Below are 18,367 nucleotides of genomic sequence, written 5' to 3'. Positions count from 1 at the left end.
GCCTTGACTTTATAGATGATATACATGTTGGTAATATCATGTATTCATTTATCTTGTGTGCATGGACAACAAATGCAGCTCATGCATAATGTTTCCATTTATGTATTACATGCCTACCTTCCTGTGTGTTTTCACATGTTGTTATTTCAAATTGCAGAGAGCCTCTAAGTGTTGGATGGAAACTGAATGATAATGAGTAAACAACAGTAAAGTAGGCTCAGAAAAAAAGCCAAGATTACTGGGATGGTTGTCTGCTATGGCACTTTGCTGCTGCCTTGTTTGTTTACATGCACTTCAATTAGCCTTGCCCCTGGGGATACCATTTCCATTTGGCGGACTGACAGATGCCTTCCTCCATATTAACACTGCTGCTTTGGTGATTTTTATAACATATTAAAACGTCAGATTTGTATTCAGTTTCAAACTCTGTGCTGCTTATTATTTGCAGTAAAACACTGTTATTCTTCCTGACACTTGTAAGACAGACAGGATTAAACTCATCTAACATGTATAACACCCAAAGCTTCAACTGTACATCTATTCAGGGTCACTTAATAAAAATAGTGTACAACAAACTCAATATTTATCCAGGGGCATCTCACCTCAGTTTGACCTCCTCTCTCTCCACAGGGCCTCACAGGGTCACTGTATCTTTGTAAGTTGGTGAGTTCAGCAGCGGGTCTCTGAAGCTACTCCAGCCTGAAGCGCAAGTATTCTTAGTGATATTTTTTTAGTTCATCTAACGGGCAGGCGCAGGGTTCCCTGAAGGCTTACGCTAATGTGTAAATTGTGGTGTGAAATCTAGACACATAACATGGATTGTTACACTACCAAACACAACATCTAATGTGTATCATTATGTGAAGAGGGCCATGATCCAACACTGTGAATATACTGAGATAGACCTTTATAAAATGCAAGGGGAAAATCCTTGAACATTTCACCGCAATCCTCCCTTTGAATCCAACATTTCAATCTACTTATCCAAGAGGGAATATGACTGAATGCACTCATTTTACATCTCGCAGTGTGCAAAATCTCTATCTTGTGTGTGGCTCAGCAGTGAGGTTGGAGAAGTCAGCACTTCTAAAGCACGAGAGAGGGAGAGAGAGAGACAGTAGCAGCTGTTGGTAACACAGTCAAACTATGCTTAAGCATCTTTTACTTAATGAGTAATACCCTTGGACTGTGCAAAGTATTCACAAAAGCCCATTTCTGTTTATTTGGATTTCCAGGCAAATTGACAAAATGCAACGTGCCTAAAAGAGATTAGATGCAGAGAAGCAAATATTGAATATTCCAACACAAATGAGATACTGTTGTGAAAAACAAGCCAGTTTCACGTCGAGAGTATGGCACTGACAAACTCAGTGAGAATATGCACACTATTGTGTTTGTATGAGCCTGTCTCTGCGGTCCTGCCTCGGGTCTCGTCATGCTGCTTCCCTGATGGCTTCCACAGGATTGTAGCTGACATCCTCGTGGATTCATCTTCTTATTACAGACACATGCATTTCCTAACATTCGGTCTATGCTGTAAAATGTATTATCTCTTCGATTTACACACAGCATCTATTGCACGTCTGTCCGTCCTGGGAGAGGGATCCCTCCTCTGTTGCTCTCCCTGAGGTTTCTTCCATTTTTTCCCCTTAAACTGTGGGTTTTCTCTGGAAGCGTTTCCTTGTACGATGTGAGGGTCTAAGGACAGAGGGTGTCGTTTTTTCTCATGCTGATATTCTGAACAATCTGTGCTGTTGTATTTGCTGTAAGGTGTCTCTACTGTAGGCTAATTTTATTATATGTACAGCACTTTGGCTCGACCAAAGATCGTTTATAAATGTGCTATATAAATAAAACTTGATTTGATTTGTGGAATGGAAGCATTTGTCTACACATTTCCACTTACATAGTAGAGGATAATTCATATTTCTTATCTTTTCCTCTTGAACAGATCTGCTACGACTAAAATAATTTAAACCAGCAAAAGTTGAAACTGTCACGGTTTGTGCAGGAAGCAGGACCCAAATGCAGATTAAAGTGTCAAAAACTCCTTTATTTCAAGGCAATCCGATAAACGAAGACAGAACAGAACACTCACCGACGACCAAGTCATAACACAAGACGAACCGACAAAGACAGACGGAAAAACCAGAACTTAAATACACCCAGGACTAATCAAACAAACACGAGACAGGTGAGGAGGTAGGCGAAAACACAGAGGCACCAGGTGAACACAATCGGGTAATCAGGGAGGGAAAACAGACAGAAAGCAACAGGCAGGAAACGGGGGTGAACAATTTACAAAATAAAACAGGAAACCCAAAGACAAGACAAAACAACAACACAGACAGATCGTGACAGTACCCCCCCCTCAAGGGACGGATCCCAGACGTCCCAAAACAAAAGTCCAAAACCTCAAGCAGGGTGGGTGGAGGGGGACCGGAGGAGGGACGCATCACTAAGCCACCAGGGTGGGTGAAGGGGGTCAGGAGGACGGGACTGAACTGACTGCCTAGGGGGGGGTAAGGCAGAGGACCAGGAAGGGGAATTCGGGCGGACGGCCTGGGGGCAAGGCAGAGACCAAAAAGGGGAACTCGGGCGGACGGCCCGGGGGCAAGACAGAGTCCAAGGTGGGGACCATGGAGGGGCGAAGGCAGCGGCAGGAAGAGTCGGGGGGCCGGGCCCGAGGGCGAAGGCAACGGCAGGAAGAGTCAGTGGACCGGGCCAGAGGGCGAAGACCGCGGCTCTCAGGGGGCCGGGCTCGAGGGTAAAGACCGCGGCTCTCAGGGGGCCGGGCTCGAGGGTGAAGACCAGACAGCTCCGGAGGCTGGGCAGGAAGGCGCTGACGGGACAGTGCCGGAGACCGGGCAGGACCCGTTGTCGGAGCTGGTGGGACAGGCCTCGGCAGGATCCCCCACGGAAGAGGACCAGGACACGGGATTTGCAGGACCCCCGGCAGGAGAGCAGTCGGCGGGGCCTCCAACGGCACAGGACAAAGGGTTGGCAGGACCCCCGGCAGGAGAGTAGACGGCGGGACCTCCAACGGGACAGGACAAAGGGTTGGCAGGACCCCCGGCAGGAGAGTAGTCGGCGGGGCCTCCAACGGCACAAGACAAAGGGTTGGCAGGACCCCCGGCAGGAGAGTAGACGGCGGGACCTCCAACGGGACAGGACAAGGGGTTGGCAGGACCCCCGGCAGGAGAGTAGACGGCGGGACCTCCAACGGGACAGGACATAGGGTTGGCAGGACCCCCGGCAGGAGAGTAGTCGGCGGGGGCCTCCAACGAGACAGGACAAAGGGTTGGCAGGACCCCCGGCAGGAGAGTAGACGGCGGGACCTCCAACGGCACAGGACAAAGGGTTGGCAGGACCCCCGGCAGGAGAGTAGACGGCGGGACCTCCAACGGGACAGGACAAGGGGTTGGCAGGACCCCCGGCAGGAGAGTAGACGGCGGGACCTCCAACGGGACAGGACATAGGGTTGGCAGGACCCCCGGCAGGAGAGTAGTCGGCGGGGCCTCCAACGAGACAGGACAAAGGGTTGGCAGGACCCCCGGCAGGAGAGTAGACGGCGGGACCTCCAACGGGACAGGACAAGGGGTTGGCAGGACCCCCGGCAGGAGAGTAGTCGGCGGGACCTCCAACGGGACAGGACATCGGGTTGGGATTTGAGAAGAGACTAGGGAAGGGACTAAAGGAGGGACTGGAGATGGGACTAGAGAAGGGACCAGAGATGGGACTAGAGAGGAACTAGAGAAGGAACTAGAGAAGGGAACTCGAGAGGGGACTCGCGAGGGGAACTAGAGGAGGGACTAGAGAGGGGACTAAAGGAGGGACTCGAGGGGGGACTCGAGAGGGGACTCGAGAGGGGACTCGGGTAGGAACTTGAGAGGGGACTCGAGAGGAGACTCGAGAAGGGACTCAAGAGGGGACTTGAGAGGGGACTCGGGTAGGAACTTGAGAGGTGACTAGAGAGGGGACTCGAGAAGGGACTCGAGAGGGGACTCGAGAGGGGACCCGAGAGGGGACCCGAGAGGGAACTGGAGAGGGGACTCGGGTAGGAACTTGAGAGGGGACTTGAGAGGGGACTTGTGTCGGCCGGTACGCCGACAAGACTCGGGGAACTGGCGTCGGCTGGGGAGCCAGCAGGAGACGAGGTGCTGGAGTCGGCCGGTACGCCGACAAGACTCGGGGAGCTGGCGTCGGCTGGGGAGCCAGCCCTGTAGCCGAAACTGGAGTCGAGCCCATGGCTTCCGGGGCCGGTACCGAAGCCGGAACCATGGCTGCTGGGGCCGGAACCATGGCTGCGGGGGTCGGAATAGAAGCCAGAATCATGGCTGTAAGGTCCGGTTCTGGAGCCGGAAACATGGCTGTAAGGTCCGGTTCTGGAGCCGGAAACATGGCTGTAAGGTCCGGTTCTGGAGCCGGAAACATGGCTGTAAGGTCCGGTTCTGGAGCCGGAAACATGACTGCTGGGCAAGGAACCGGAACACGGATCCATGGCTGTGTGGGGTGGTACTGGAGCACGGTACCATGGCTATGTGGGATGGTACTGGAGCACGGAACCATGGCTGCTGGGTCCGGCACTGGAGCCGGAACCATGGCTGCTGGGGCTCGGGCTGCTAGCCTGGCCTTGCGACGACTCCTCTTAGCAGCCTCCTGAATACTCTGTGGACCTCCATAAGCCTGACGAGTTCCGGAATACGACTCCTGGACAGGAGCAGGAACTGGGACAGAAACACTGGCTGACTCCAGACGGACCACACCGAGACGTTTGTAGTCAGCAGGCTGGAAATCACACACCCAGAGGAAGTTCAAAATCCAGCCAGGCAAGAACTTCACCAAGTCTGGTTTCTCCATAGCCAACCGGTGCGCCTCTACCAGAGCGGCCTCCCTCTGCCGAACACTGGACGCTCCACTCCACCAATCACAGCAACAAGCCAAACCAAAGGAAAAATGCTGTAGCTCCACCTCAAATGGATCATCTGCTGGGTCCATTTCTGGTCGGTTCGTTCTGTCACGGTTTGTGCAGGAAGCAGGACCCAAATGCAGATTAAAGTGTCAAAAAGTCCTTTATTTCAAGGCAAAACGATAAACGAAGACAGAACAGAACACTCACCGACGACCAAGTCATAACACAAGACGAACCGACAAAGACAGACGGAAAAAACCAGAACTTAAATACACCCAGGACTAATCAAACAAACACGAGACAGGTGAGGAGGTAGGAGAAAACACAGAGGCACCAGGTGAACACAATCGGGTAATCAGGGAGGGAAAACAGACAGAAAACAACAGGCAAGAAACGGGGGTGAACAATTTACAAAATAAAACAGGAAACCCAAAGACAAGACAAAACAACAACACAGGACAGATCGTGACAGAAACAGCACAATGCATGAAGCCCAATGGGAGCTTGTTATCATTATCGTATCACTTCGGAGAGAGCCTCACAGCAGATTAACAAAAAACATACAGATATTATCTAGTCAGTAGTAGAGCCATTCATCAAAGCAGAATATAGCCCTGTCCGCTCATAGCAGCCAAACTACTTGCATGCCTTCATAATGAAGCAATGTGTGTGCGTGTGTGGTGTGTGTGTGTGTGTGTGTGTGTGTGTGTGTGTGGTGTATGTGTGTGTGTGTGTGTGTGTGTGTGTGTGTGTGTGTGTGTGTGTGTGTGTGTGTGTGTGTGTGTGTGTGTGTGTGTGTGTGTGTGTGTGTGTGTGTGTGTGTGGGGAGTGAAACCTATGTAAACAGGGAGGGTTAAACTAAAGCATAGCTCTGGGGTTTTAAATAAATACTGGCTTGGGCTGAGAGTGGCAGACAGTCTTAACACACAGACACACACAGACAGACAGACACACACACACACACACACACACACACACACACACACACACCACACACACACACACACACACACACACCCATAGCTATTGTCTCTTCTGCTGACACAGAGTGCGAGCCAGCTACTATAGTTGATGATAAAGCAGACAGCAAAGCCCTCACTAACGATGCCACAGTGCTATCTGCTCTCTCAGTCATCTGGTGTGTTTGTAATATGAACCACTTGTCATCCAGTGGCTCCACTTGTAAAGTTAGAAATAGCCACTGGAGCCACTTGAGTTGAGGATACAAATAATTTGGCAATAGTTTGGTCAGACTCGGATCCAGGCTGCAATAAAGTAGGCCTATTTTGAGTCCTATTATGGATACCATTCACTGCCTCACAAAATAAGAAGAGGAAGGATGTGTTAAGGCTCAAAACATTTCTCCATATTGAGAAGTTTTACAGAACTTCTAATGCACACCATTTACACACATTGGCGATAGTTAACTGGTTTAGTAGTACTTATTAATCTCATATGAGCATGCAACGCTAGTCGCTAGATCATCTCATCCCCACACAAAATGATTCCACCTATAGAAATAACATCCATATGAGTCATTGTAATCTCCAATCAGTCAATTTTCAAAATGAAATGTCATCCTGTTTCTTTCTCAGGCTCAAGTATTCTTTAGCAATAATTAACATGTTTGCCCTTATCATGCATCAACAGACTCACAGTTCTTCAGTATTGCTGATGTTTTTGTTTGTGTCCCTTTTGGTACTCTGCTATTTTGAGATACACATTGTGAAAGTAGTGTGGGGAAATTCTGAGAGATGTGGAGGTGGGGAGGTGTTGACGGTTGGTGATGGGTAAATGAGGAGATAGGGATTTATATCCTTCTGCTGAAATACAATATGAAAAAGTAATACAATTTGTAACAAAAAAAGCACATCTATGTCATCAATCCACAACTCAGAGTCTCTAATTGAAATGCTGGGTTTTATTGATGGCTTCACTCTAAGCTTCTGTAAACAGATTTTCTGCACTTGTCATTTATTCAAAATATGTCTGCAGAGGATAAAACTCTTCAGAGCAGGAAAACATCCAGCCAGATCTGTGTGTTCCAAGTTGTTTAAGATATCAAAACATCAACAACCCTTTTATATTATTGATGTTTGTTTTGCGATTTTGCAGATTTGATCCAAAACCATATAAAATCATAAACAAACTCCATCCATCCATCCATCTTCTCTGCTTATCCGTGGTCGGGTCGCGGAGGTAACAGTTCAAGCAGAGAGCCCCAAACTTTCTTTTCAAACAAACTCTTTGGAAGCAATTTACTTATTAAACCTTAAGGGTCCCCTTCTTACGTTTCGACCCTGAGTAATCTACTAGTTAGATCATGAGATTGAATGCGCAAATGCACATAATGAAGTTGGTAACTTTTAAAGATTGGCACTGCATTCCATTCAGTGCAGTTGTCCCAAGTGGCTCAGTGCAGCCCACATTTGATTGGCATATCTGGTGAGCATTTGGAGAGGATGATAAGGAATTCTCAGACTCAGGGGATAATGTGGGATTCTTTGTCTCAGGGATCAAACCAAAACTGCGCTGCGAGGACAGCATCACTCGTCATCTCTCTCTGGAGGGCCCTGCAGCAATTTGCATTACTGATTGATGCATTTTTAAACCAAAAAGTGCAAAATAACAATAATAAAAGAGGTTACAGATTATGTTTACATCAACAGTACTTGTATTAACATAGGTCTGATTTGATGACATTGCATTACACAACTCATATAGTGAAGAAACAGACATATCAAAATTAAAGCAATCATAACGATTATAATAAGCAAAATGGTACACTGAACTTTGGGAAGCCAAATTTAGCTGCACATGAGCCAGCATGAGAACCCGAAATTGTGTGTGCGTGTATGTGTGTGTGCGCGCTGTGGCGTGTGTGTGTGTGTGTGTGTGTGTGTGTGTGTGTGTGTGTGTGTGTGTGTGTGTGTGGTTGCCCACAGTGCTGTGCTGCAGTCCGCTCCCTGCCGGTGTTCAGTTAACTACATGGACATTAGCGGCGCAGCGACACAACCACCGAGCCAGAGTGGATTAAACAGCGTGTGTGCGGAGAGCCACTCGGTAAACGACTGTGTAACCAATTCAGACATCTTGTACTGCCATAGCAAGTCCGTTGCACCGGTTTACATCTGCGAAACATCCAGGGAAAGACTCTTGGTAAACTCAGTAGTGCCGTGCATTGTGTGGCAGCTCGGCGGGAATGGCTTCATCTCCGTGCGGCAACACTAACTTTGATTCCGGGCTGGAAATCAAAACTCGCTCGGTGGAACAGACGCTTATTCCTTTAGTATCGCAGGTGAGTGCCATATTAACCCAAAACAACACGTTATAATGTTATTTCTGAGCACTTTAAACACGCTTTCACAACACCAGCCGTCTTCGCACACATGAGGCTAACTTTGACTCTGTGTTTACCTGTTTGTGTTTGTGTTTGTGCTCTCGTGATGTGTTCAAAGACTGTCCCATGTGTGGTTTAGTTTACGATTCTTTGTACTACTGTCACTGCTGTTATCAGTAATGGGGATGTATTACAGCTTACTGCTACTGCTAAATGGACTTATTACAAGTCGCTCGCTGCAAAGTGCCTAGAACTGTAAACTTTTAACATGAAAGACAGCCACTGTGATACAAGTAGACTAAAGACTGGTTTTGTTGTTCTCAGAATCTATAACATTACACTGACACTGTATGGGGAATGGGGAAGTAAAAATGGGTGCAATTAAACCAATGATCAACCATCCGAAAAGACAATTAAGCCACTGTGATGTTAATCCCTATTTTGCTAGACTCATAATAAAAAATTATTAAAGGGCATAAAAGTTTCCCAATAAGTTGTGTGCTGCCCTTTGCCAGTCCTGAACTGCTGTCTGACTCCCACTTCTCTAATTAGGCCACTTTGAGGCACGTGTTTTGTTTTTCAATAAACAGAAGCAGAAGAAAGACCCACTTAGCCACTGCACTCTTTCAGGAACTCTTATCCTGCACACTTGAAACAGTCCCTAGCTTTAAAGTATAGAGTTGAGGTCAATGAGTTAATTCATCATTTTATTGTTTAGTGCAACAAAGTAGGGGGAGAACTCCTAGGCCTGATTTGTTAATCAGTGATTTAATTTGAGGCTGTTTAATTTCCATTTCGAGAACAAGTTGATTTATTTGGCAAAGGCTCTGCTTTTAACATAAACATGGCATGTTGTTTCCTTGGAGGTGGGCTGCATCCCCTTGAATAAGCGGTAACCACCAGTCTTTTAAATGCTAATTTCCCCTTGTTTCGAATGAGGCTAAATAGTGAGAGACCTGTAAATGTACTGGTGTTTGCACGGAGAGACAGTGGAAGAGAGCAGAGCCTCACGGGGGAGTCTGGACAATACGGTGATGGAAGGTCTCTGACACTGTCCCTCCCTCTGTGAGCGCTGAAAGCCTGCTTCCTCTCTCATGGCACTAAAGGACAAAAGGTCATCCTGTACTGAATGGATATGGGTTAGTTATCAGAACATATGATAGGGGATGTGCTTCTGTGCAGCATTAAGTACACCGAAAATAACATTTAATTTGCGTATACAGTCTGAGAAATCAAGGGTAAATTCACCAATTACTGTAAGAATATTTACAGTAAGCATTCCTGCAATATTGTGCAAAAGCATCCAATAGATCTGCTGCACTCTGGGTTATATGCTATGATATTTATGCTGCAGTAAACGTATGGTGCACTCCTGCTGATAAAGACTGGCTGAGCTCCGCCGTAGTATAGAAGACTTTTCTGAATACTTTAACCGCATTCAGTGTATAACCGTTCACTGTTGAATAGTGAGCCTCAAGGACAATCTTTTTCTAACTTGTTTTTTTCTCAATGTGAGGCATGTCCCCATAGCAACAGAGCTCTGCAATGCTGAAAGAAACAACATTTCCAAGGGGCTGTTATCTCCTTAATGTTTCTTTGTTGTGGCTGTGATGTCATCTGGAGGACGGTCACTCAGTCGGAGCTGACCGGTACATTAGTCCCCCCTGCTGTGAGTGCTTTTCATGCAGTGTGGTCATTGCACTCAAATCACTCACACATTTACTGCAAATATGCACAAGGCATCTATCTGTAAAATTGATTAGAAAAACCATGTGGAAAATATAAATATATGCTGGTATTCAAATGGTTTACTAGATATAATTGGTAGTTATCCGTAATAAAAATAAGTGCCTTGTATGATTGTTGGGTTAATGTCCAGAAGTAAGCGTTGTGTCTTCCTGGTCGAATGCACTTATTGTAAGTCGCTTTGGATAAAAGCGTCAGCTAAATGCAATGTAATGTATCCTACTGTTTAATAGGATATAGAAAATGAAGGCATCTTAAGCCAGATCAATCCGTTGCTTTTATGTGCACATCATGTATTTGCCAAAAATAAATCTGTCTAACTTGTGTTTATTAGAAAGGCTGACATTTAATGCAGCAGTGTTACTCTGAATGCAGCCTTAATGTGAGAAAGATAACTCGGTTAAGGAGTTTATGTGACTGAGTATTGCTTTACACTGGCTATAATTGAATCATTATAGCCAGTGTAAACACACTAAATGTGCAGGCTGTTTTGTTTGGCTTTTTCTTTGATGAAGCTCATGTGTGAGTGTGTGTTTTTGTGTGTGTATGCAAGCTTATCTGCTGTAGGGGTCATTAGATAACTACCAAGGAGGAAATGAAAAAGCTGTGTCAGTGAGCAAAGCTGGTGTGTGATAAGGTATCATGTACAATATCCTCTTTTTTAATTTCTCTTCTCTTCTCTCTTTCTGTCCTCTCCTTCTGTCCCCTCCTCATGACATTGGTATCCTCAGGCCTCTGTTATCAGCTTCACTCTCACCAGGGTGTAATTATAGTCCTGGGAGTCTCCCGGCCTTGCACCATATTCAAACACGCTCGCAGATACACAAGCATTCTGTCCTGCTCACCTCTTCTCTTGTCATGCTTGTATGTTCACCTATTTACTTCTGGTGTATGCATTTATCTTTTTGACAGTTGGTCTGAATGTCAAGCACATTTCTTACGTCAAAAAAATTAGCTTGAACATTTTAAAGCCTCAATTAAAATCAAGCCCCATTAAATGCGTTGCCCCGGGAATTCTTTTTGGACAAAGTCCAAGTTCAGGCTGTTAGTTAATCAAAGAGACGTCTTCATTTGAAGGGCAAAGCACCTTTTTGGCCGCTTCGGGCACCTATATAGTAGCGGTATGAGTAAATGTGTAACGTGTTTGACACACAGATACAAACTACACATCCTTGATCACATCATGGCACAGACAGGCATGCTATTTTGTGAAAAACATGCAGACTTCCCGTTGCGGTCGTTTGTGGACATGGGTGCACAGTTGGTTTTGCACATTTATTACAGAACCACTGATCCAAATAACTTCTTATTTCTTTATATCTAACTAATTTTACCATCTGCTTCACACTTTTCAAAACAGAAGGGGGTTCTCACTTGATTTGACTGAAACACTCTTCTCAGCTACAAATTCAACAATGCGCTTTATTGCAACTTTCTCCTACGCCATCTCTATTGACTTGCATTATAAGGGTCATGGTAATTAATTTATCTTGTGGTGGTTAAAAAATCTAATGTGCATCACGCAGAGAGGAGAGAAACTAAGTGAATATGTCTGCTGTTGTTTATGTGTCCTACTAACCTGTGATGTACTCTGAAGTCAGCTGGAAGGCAATAAGCGAAAATCTGGCTGCCTTTTCCCTGAGATCTGATTCCTGTTTTGATGTGGTGATTAGTGGAATAACAGTTCTGTTCCTGGGGTTTTATAATTGAGGTTTGTTCCTAGTAAAAACACACCAGCCCTGTCTGCGGGCATGGTGGTCCTCAGGCTGACGAGGTGTAGGCTAAGGGTGTTGTTTTGAGGTAAAGATGTGTGGGAACGAATAAGGCCTATGGTGTAATATCTGAGACTTTGATCAGGCTGGTGAGCATTAAACACTTGTGACACACTAGCCTTGTGATACAAAGCTATGCCAGCTCTGTAATGTTTTTGCAAAGCTAAGCCAGGAGTTTCTTAAAAGATTTTCAACTATAATTGGGCCTGGAAAATCCGTTTTCTGTCCAAGATTGTTAGCGTCAACCTTTTGTATAATGCTTGCAGGGGTTCTGTGGTGTTTGAATTATTGCTGTCTAATGTGCTAACAGCACGTACGGTACAAAAAGCTTTTCCATGTTTAATCTGCTCACAAACTGGATTGAAATGGCATATTTACCCAAACAAAGCTCAGTGGAAAGTTTGAGGATGTGATTTGCTAAGAGCATTAGCATTTTGCAATATAAATTCTGCATTAAACAAAACGCTGTCAAAAAGCTTTACATAAACTCACTACACAGAGCTCTGTAAACATGACCATCAATCAAATGTCCATCCCGTCTTTCTGGTATTATTGGAAATGCAGTTGTATTGAGGCACTAGGCACTATTTCCCTCTTAATGTTCCCGGTCCTGTGGACGGGTGACATCATGACAAACATCCGTCTAGAAAAGTTGTTTTTTTATATCCGGACAGAGAGGCATTACTGTTGCCACAAGCCCTAACAGATCTGCTTCCTCCAGTCGTATGATGATAATGAAGACAACATTTGGGTCCCTGGCATGAAGGTGAAACCACATGAGACTTACAGTGCGCCAAAAGCACGCATGCGTGTGCATACACATTCACAGACCAAAATATTCCAGCCTCATGGGAAGTGTGTGTGTTTGTGTTAGGTACGGTAGGGGATTCCAGTGTGGTTTGTGTGTCTTTGTATCTGCATACTTTGGTTTGTGTGATTGTTTGCTCATGGACGACAGAAACAAAAATGAATGTGTGGTGCCGGTGTTTGAGGTTTTCATGTGTGAAAGCATTGCTTTCTTTGTGTGCTGTGTTTTGCCACCATGACTTGTCACCTTCAACCCTTTGAGGCCTCAACCAAAACAACAATGTGTCCCAATGATTACAAATGTTCAACCTCGGTCATGCTGTCACTACGGGGCCACCATTTTTCATGTGTTGCAACTATCTGTGAAACATTTGAAAGAATGGCAAAAATATACATTCACAATAACCCATTTGCCTCTGCAGGAGTTATCTATTTTTTGCGTGTGATTATGTGTTTTGTTTTTCTCCTTGGATTCATCATCAAATACACTTTATAAATCATAGTGAGCCTGACATAATTGATGTCTAAGTGAGGATCTGAGGCAAGTTATTTTTCTGTGGTACGTACTCGTAGTATACAAAAGCAGTCAACAACCCCGTGTCATCATCAAGTTGAAATGAGATGTAATTTCACTCAACTCTCTTTTCTAGTTAAGTGCTTGCATTAGTCAGACAACTTTGTCACTTTTGAGACACACACACACACACACAAGCTGTTTGCACATGACCAGACTTTCTCCCTTGTCCTCCCCCTTTTGCTCTTCCCACTATTGCTATCAGGGGAGTCATTACAGATTGCTGTTCTCTTTAAGTGGCGATAAAAGGGTCTGTCTCACTTGTCGATCTGTTGACCTCTCCCTGGCTAATATACTTCCACATGAGATTGTTGTGTATTTGTGTGTGTGTGGGTACGCACTCTTGTGTGTGTAAGTAATTGTACGTGTGCGCCCGAAACCTCCAAATAACCCAGCCTGAAGGGATTGCTCACCTAGAGAGAACATCAGAGTTAATTTAATGGTGAAAAAAGCTATCTCACCCTCTGCCATTTAAGTTATCTGAAGGCGGTGGCTAATAGCGATACCGCTTTTAATTGTCTCAATGAAAGCTTCTGCCTCGGAACAAGAAGTATTGCTAAAGCTGAGAGGTTGATAAAGTATTGATTAGACATCCTTCCCATTATCAGAGAGCTTAAAAGGGGCACAGTGTGCTCACATAGCTCAGAGTCTTGTGTGTCGTGTCAACTGAAAATGAGAGCAATTTCAGGGACCTGCTCTCTAAAAAATAAAAAAGCTCCTCTGGTGGTTATATCCCTCTTTGTGTTTATTGGCAATTAAATAGTCATCTGATAGTAATTGCTTATAATAAAAAATAAAAAACGGGATAAATCTCTTGTTTTGTAATTCTGTGATTGCTATAGATTCTATTTTATTCATCTAAGTTTTCTGTCTTAAGCATGTTCATATCAAGGTTTCTCAAAGGATATTAGAGGCCTTCTAGTCTAGTACGAAGTGGCTGTTTGGCCCATTACCAGCCCGTATTTCCAATGTCTTATAGTTTATGATGATGAGGTAGTGATGAGACGGCTCATTTTGAAGCGTTAGCACACAGGAAGGGATCTCTATCAGTGGGAATGTAGTGCCTAATGTAGCATGGTGTTTTTGTGTTGTCCAGCTTTTATCTGGCAGCACCCTGTAGATTGAAACAGATGCATAAACACAAGCCCAGAAACTCAGACCAGGACATCATTATTGACATAAATTACTCTGTTGTTACACAGAGCCCATCTGTGAACTTCAGGGAAACAGCACAACACTTTCTCTTCCAGTCTGCCTGTACATAGGTAATAACAATCATAAAGTAAGTACCTGACATGATAAGAAAGCAAAATACAGTTTGCTCTAAAGTAAATTAGTATTATTTAAATTGGCTTCCTGCTCACGGAACTAAAAGCAGGTACCTAGATGTAAAGATGGACAGAAATAAAATGTGTTACTGGACAGAGTAGACCGATGAGTGTGAAAGGAAAGCCCTCTTACTGTAATCTTGTTGGCATGTACACTTCCACTTGTCTTGTCATGTTTTGCCAGAGATACCACACAACGTATCTATAGTGTCTGCTGCCTGGACAACCACAGGTAAACAGATCAGTATTTGGCAGGCAACGGTTTGTGTTGCATTGCTTTTTTGTTGGCGGTTTCTTGGCTCAGTGGAGAGATAATTCCAGTCTTGAGCACATGACATTGTCTTGATTCATGCTGTGGGGTCTGGGCCTTGCTGGGAGAAGCTCTGCAAATCCTGGAGAAAGCAGGAAACCTTGCCAGTAGTAGGGTTGAACAAAAGATTGATAAAATACTTTACACCTTGTCTTCACTGAAAATAATACACTTCTCTCGTTGCCCGGTGTTTTACAAGTACTTAACTGTTGACCCCACAAACATAGACGAATAGACACTAGCTCATATTGATGCTGCAACATGACAAAGTTAATCTGAATCTATTTTGTATTATTGTTCTCTGTCTTGCTTTGATTTGGGTGATGTAGCTACAACGAGAGCCCTTTTTTGCCTATATATCGGTAACATTTTGCAAATTTGGCACCAATAAAAGTATGAAGAATAAGCTATGAGCTGTCATGTTTGCAAAGTAATCCATAGATGTTTAAACAACTAACCTCTTTTTGTTCTGGAGTGTTTTTTAAAGCAGATTATGGACTTTAAATCATGATGAATGTCACAGATAATACAAATCCTCAGAATCAGTAAGTCAGGCTAAATCCAAAATATACGGGTATCATGAGTTATGACTCATTGTTGATTGAAATCGGGGCAATTGGACTTCAAGGGTTTGATATTATTAAGTACCTTGTTTCACTTTCTCCTCCCAATGTAACTATGATTCATGTTTCCTTGTTTGCGCTCCCTGAGGAGAAGTGCCTCACAGAAAACCTCTGCACTATGCAACAGCTTTCAAACTCTTATGTATTTTAAGGTCATCCAAAAGAGAAATATCTGACAAACTTCCCAAAGCTCTCGTAGTCATCATGTTTGTTCCTCTCTCCCTCTCAGCATTGCTGACTGACAGAGGAATCCTCCAGTCTGGCTTGTATGTGTTAATTGCTTTCTTCTAGCGTCTTTGAACTTCTCCCCTCTCAATAATGAGTTATTTTAAGGAGATGAGGTTTGACATGACAGAACAAAGGGAGTGTGAAGGACAAGGAGAACGCAGAATACAAAACATTTTTTAGAATTCAGATTAGAAAAGTATTTAAAGTTTGCTATGTTACTGCAACCTTATTATTGTTACTACTCTGTCAATGTGAGAATGTATTTTTTTTGAATACTTCTTTATCACAAATGTATATCAATGTTATTTGATCATCTGTGCTGTAAACTGCAGAGTAAAACTTTGAGTAGTCATACTGATCACACACGTTTATGATGGGACTCGTGGGTGTTGTGTGAGGAAGTATCAGTATGTAAGATGCTATAGCACCTTGTTGGTATGCCTTTCGCCCTTCCTCTGTGGCTCTGCCCAATTTCCTGATTATGTTTTCTTGTCACACACTTTACTCTCTTGCATTCTCTGTCTTCAGCCTTTTGCTTCGTTTCTCCCCATTTCTCTCTAAACCCAAATGTTCTCCCGTTTAATCTCAGTCTCTCGAGAGACCACTGTCCCTGTATCACCTCATTAATTATGCAGCCTACGGAAAACTAGGGCTACAAGTCGTGCACAGAGCTGAAAAGTTCATCCTCACTGTTTCTCTTAAGATCTCTCATACTCATACATCTTTACTGATTTTTCTGTGCTGTAAACTGAGTCATAATCCTCAGCACTGCACCTATTCTGAGTAACAGCAGTGAGAACAGCCTGTGACTAGCACAGCTACATTCTGCTGTCCCTTTCTTTGACAGAGAATTCCTGGGAGAGAACAAGCTGATGGTATTCTTACCATCTATTGTCTGACCGACACATATCTTCAGGGGAAATGTTTTTGGAAGCCAATGCAGTGTTGCAAACACAATTGTAAGTCGATATGATCTAAAATGTTATGAAAAGACCAGGAATAGGACAATAACCTTTAATACCCATAAGATTACACGGTGTTGATAAGCTGTTTCCGAACAAACAGGTTTTGTTCTAAAAAACTTTGCAGGATGTAGCTGGATTTAAAGTAGCTAGATTTTCTCAGACCATTTTAAAGTAGTCTATTCAAATGGCAGCTTCAGTTGAGGTATTAACAGACCAGTAACAAGAAAGGACAGACGCAGCTTTGTCACTCCTCTTTAGATTGTCTCATTATGTAAACCAGTACCAAGGTCACTCAAATTGGACCAAAAAAGTATATCCATATCAACAATTTAGCCTTATCTATTTGTCCCAGACTAACTACCATCACTAGGATTGGACGTTCAACTTGTCATTGTTTCTGGGTGATTGGACATAGAGGTTGCCCAGAATGTGTGTCACACACACACACACACACACACACACACACACACACACACACACACACACACACACACACACACACAGCTCCAACCCCTATACATAAGTAAAAGTCTCTCACCTTCTATAAATAATGTTCCGGTTGTTCTGGACCTTCAAGCTTGTATGTTATTTGAAGGGCCTAACTTTTTTTAGCTTTGGATATATAACAACCTGTGTTTATATCTGAGTCTTGGTGATTTGGAATTATATAAGTAAATATCATGGGTGCGACTTAATTTCCGTGTTTAGATTAGATCACTGTTTCTGTATGAAAAGGCTACTGGAACTGGTGCAGGTAATGGTTATTTTTGTTTGAAATAGATCTTGAAGTGAAGTTCAAATACTTGTAGACATAGGAGTGTGTCATTAAGTGAAAGCATAATCCCTAAGCCCCCCATGAGTATGTGTGAGAGAGTTGGTGTGTCACAACACAGGCCATTATGCAGTCCCAAGTCAGGGGGGCTGCATTCCTTCACAGGGATCAGATTTTGAGTTCCTACAATGTATAATAGATGCTGTCTGAAACTGTGTCTATGTATTGTTTATAGTAGCATCACATCTAGGGTCAAAGGTCATAGTCTAAAAGTGTGAGAGGATACTGGCTGGTATGCATGAGTTAATGCCTTTCCCCCCCAAGGGCTTGAACTTGGCCTTGCTTCATTCGCTCACCCCTTCCATCAATGAATCATCCTGCTCAGCAATTATCCTTCTGCTTTGAGGGTTTCTGATGTTTGGTTTGATACACCTCATCAATTTATTAATGCAGTCATTCACATTTTAAAGTCCCTCTCTTCTGAGATGTCAAAGCTTCAAGACCACATTATTAGAAATATCTTTTTTTGTCCTTCTGGATGAGGATCAGTCTCGCTCTGGGGGATAGTTTGCAGTCGTGTTGACTTTCTTCCACACCTGACATCTTATCTTCCCATCTCCCTCCTTTCATCTGTGAATAATTTTTGAGAGGCTCAAAAACTGGCGGGGAAAAACATCCTGGAGGTAGGTTGTGAGAATTATTTAAGCGCTTTCATCAGACACTTTTTATTTGATTTGCGGCTCAATAGGCGACTCAGAAATGAGGCCCATTTTTCATTGTCACTTCGATTCTTCATTCAAGAAAAACAAACCTTATTATATAAAAATCAAGCCAGTGCCTTTGTGTCGGGTGTATTTGGTCAGCCACTGCAGTCGTTCTTGTTTTCTAAACTACAGAGCATGCCATCGCTGTGGTAGGCTGTCACAGACCCTGGTTAAGCCACTTTCACACACCGCTCAGCGCACACTATTATTTGTCCATTACTTGTAA

At 44.0% G+C, this 18,367-nt stretch overlaps 2 protein-coding genes across 5 annotated transcripts in view; both read left to right on the top strand.

The window, feature by feature from the left end:
- Positions 1-18,367, top strand: part of si:ch211-193k19.2 (uncharacterized protein LOC100034574 homolog) — a 1,126,861-nt gene that overhangs the window by 896,750 nt on the left and 211,744 nt on the right. The gene's annotated exons all lie outside the window — the stretch shown is intronic.
- The window catches only part of ctnnal1 (catenin (cadherin-associated protein), alpha-like 1), a 52,995-nt gene continuing 42,475 nt past the window's right edge, over positions 7,848-18,367 (top strand). For all 4 annotated transcript variants that reach the window (XM_034240942.1, XM_034240943.1, XM_034240940.1 and 1 more), the window contains exon 1: positions 7,848-8,210. In XM_034240942.1, coding sequence (XP_034096833.1) covers positions 8,115-8,210 — 96 coding nt within the window. In that variant the 5' untranslated portion in view covers positions 7,848-8,114. The remainder of the gene's footprint in view (positions 8,211-18,367) is intronic.

This window comes from Gymnodraco acuticeps, unplaced genomic scaffold, assembly GCF_902827175.1.
Source record: "Gymnodraco acuticeps unplaced genomic scaffold, fGymAcu1.1, whole genome shotgun sequence".
Classification (NCBI taxonomy): domain Eukaryota; kingdom Metazoa; phylum Chordata; class Actinopteri; order Perciformes; family Bathydraconidae; genus Gymnodraco; species Gymnodraco acuticeps.
The sequence above is the reverse complement of the archived record's forward strand: the minus strand, read 5'-3'. Positions and strand labels throughout refer to the sequence as shown.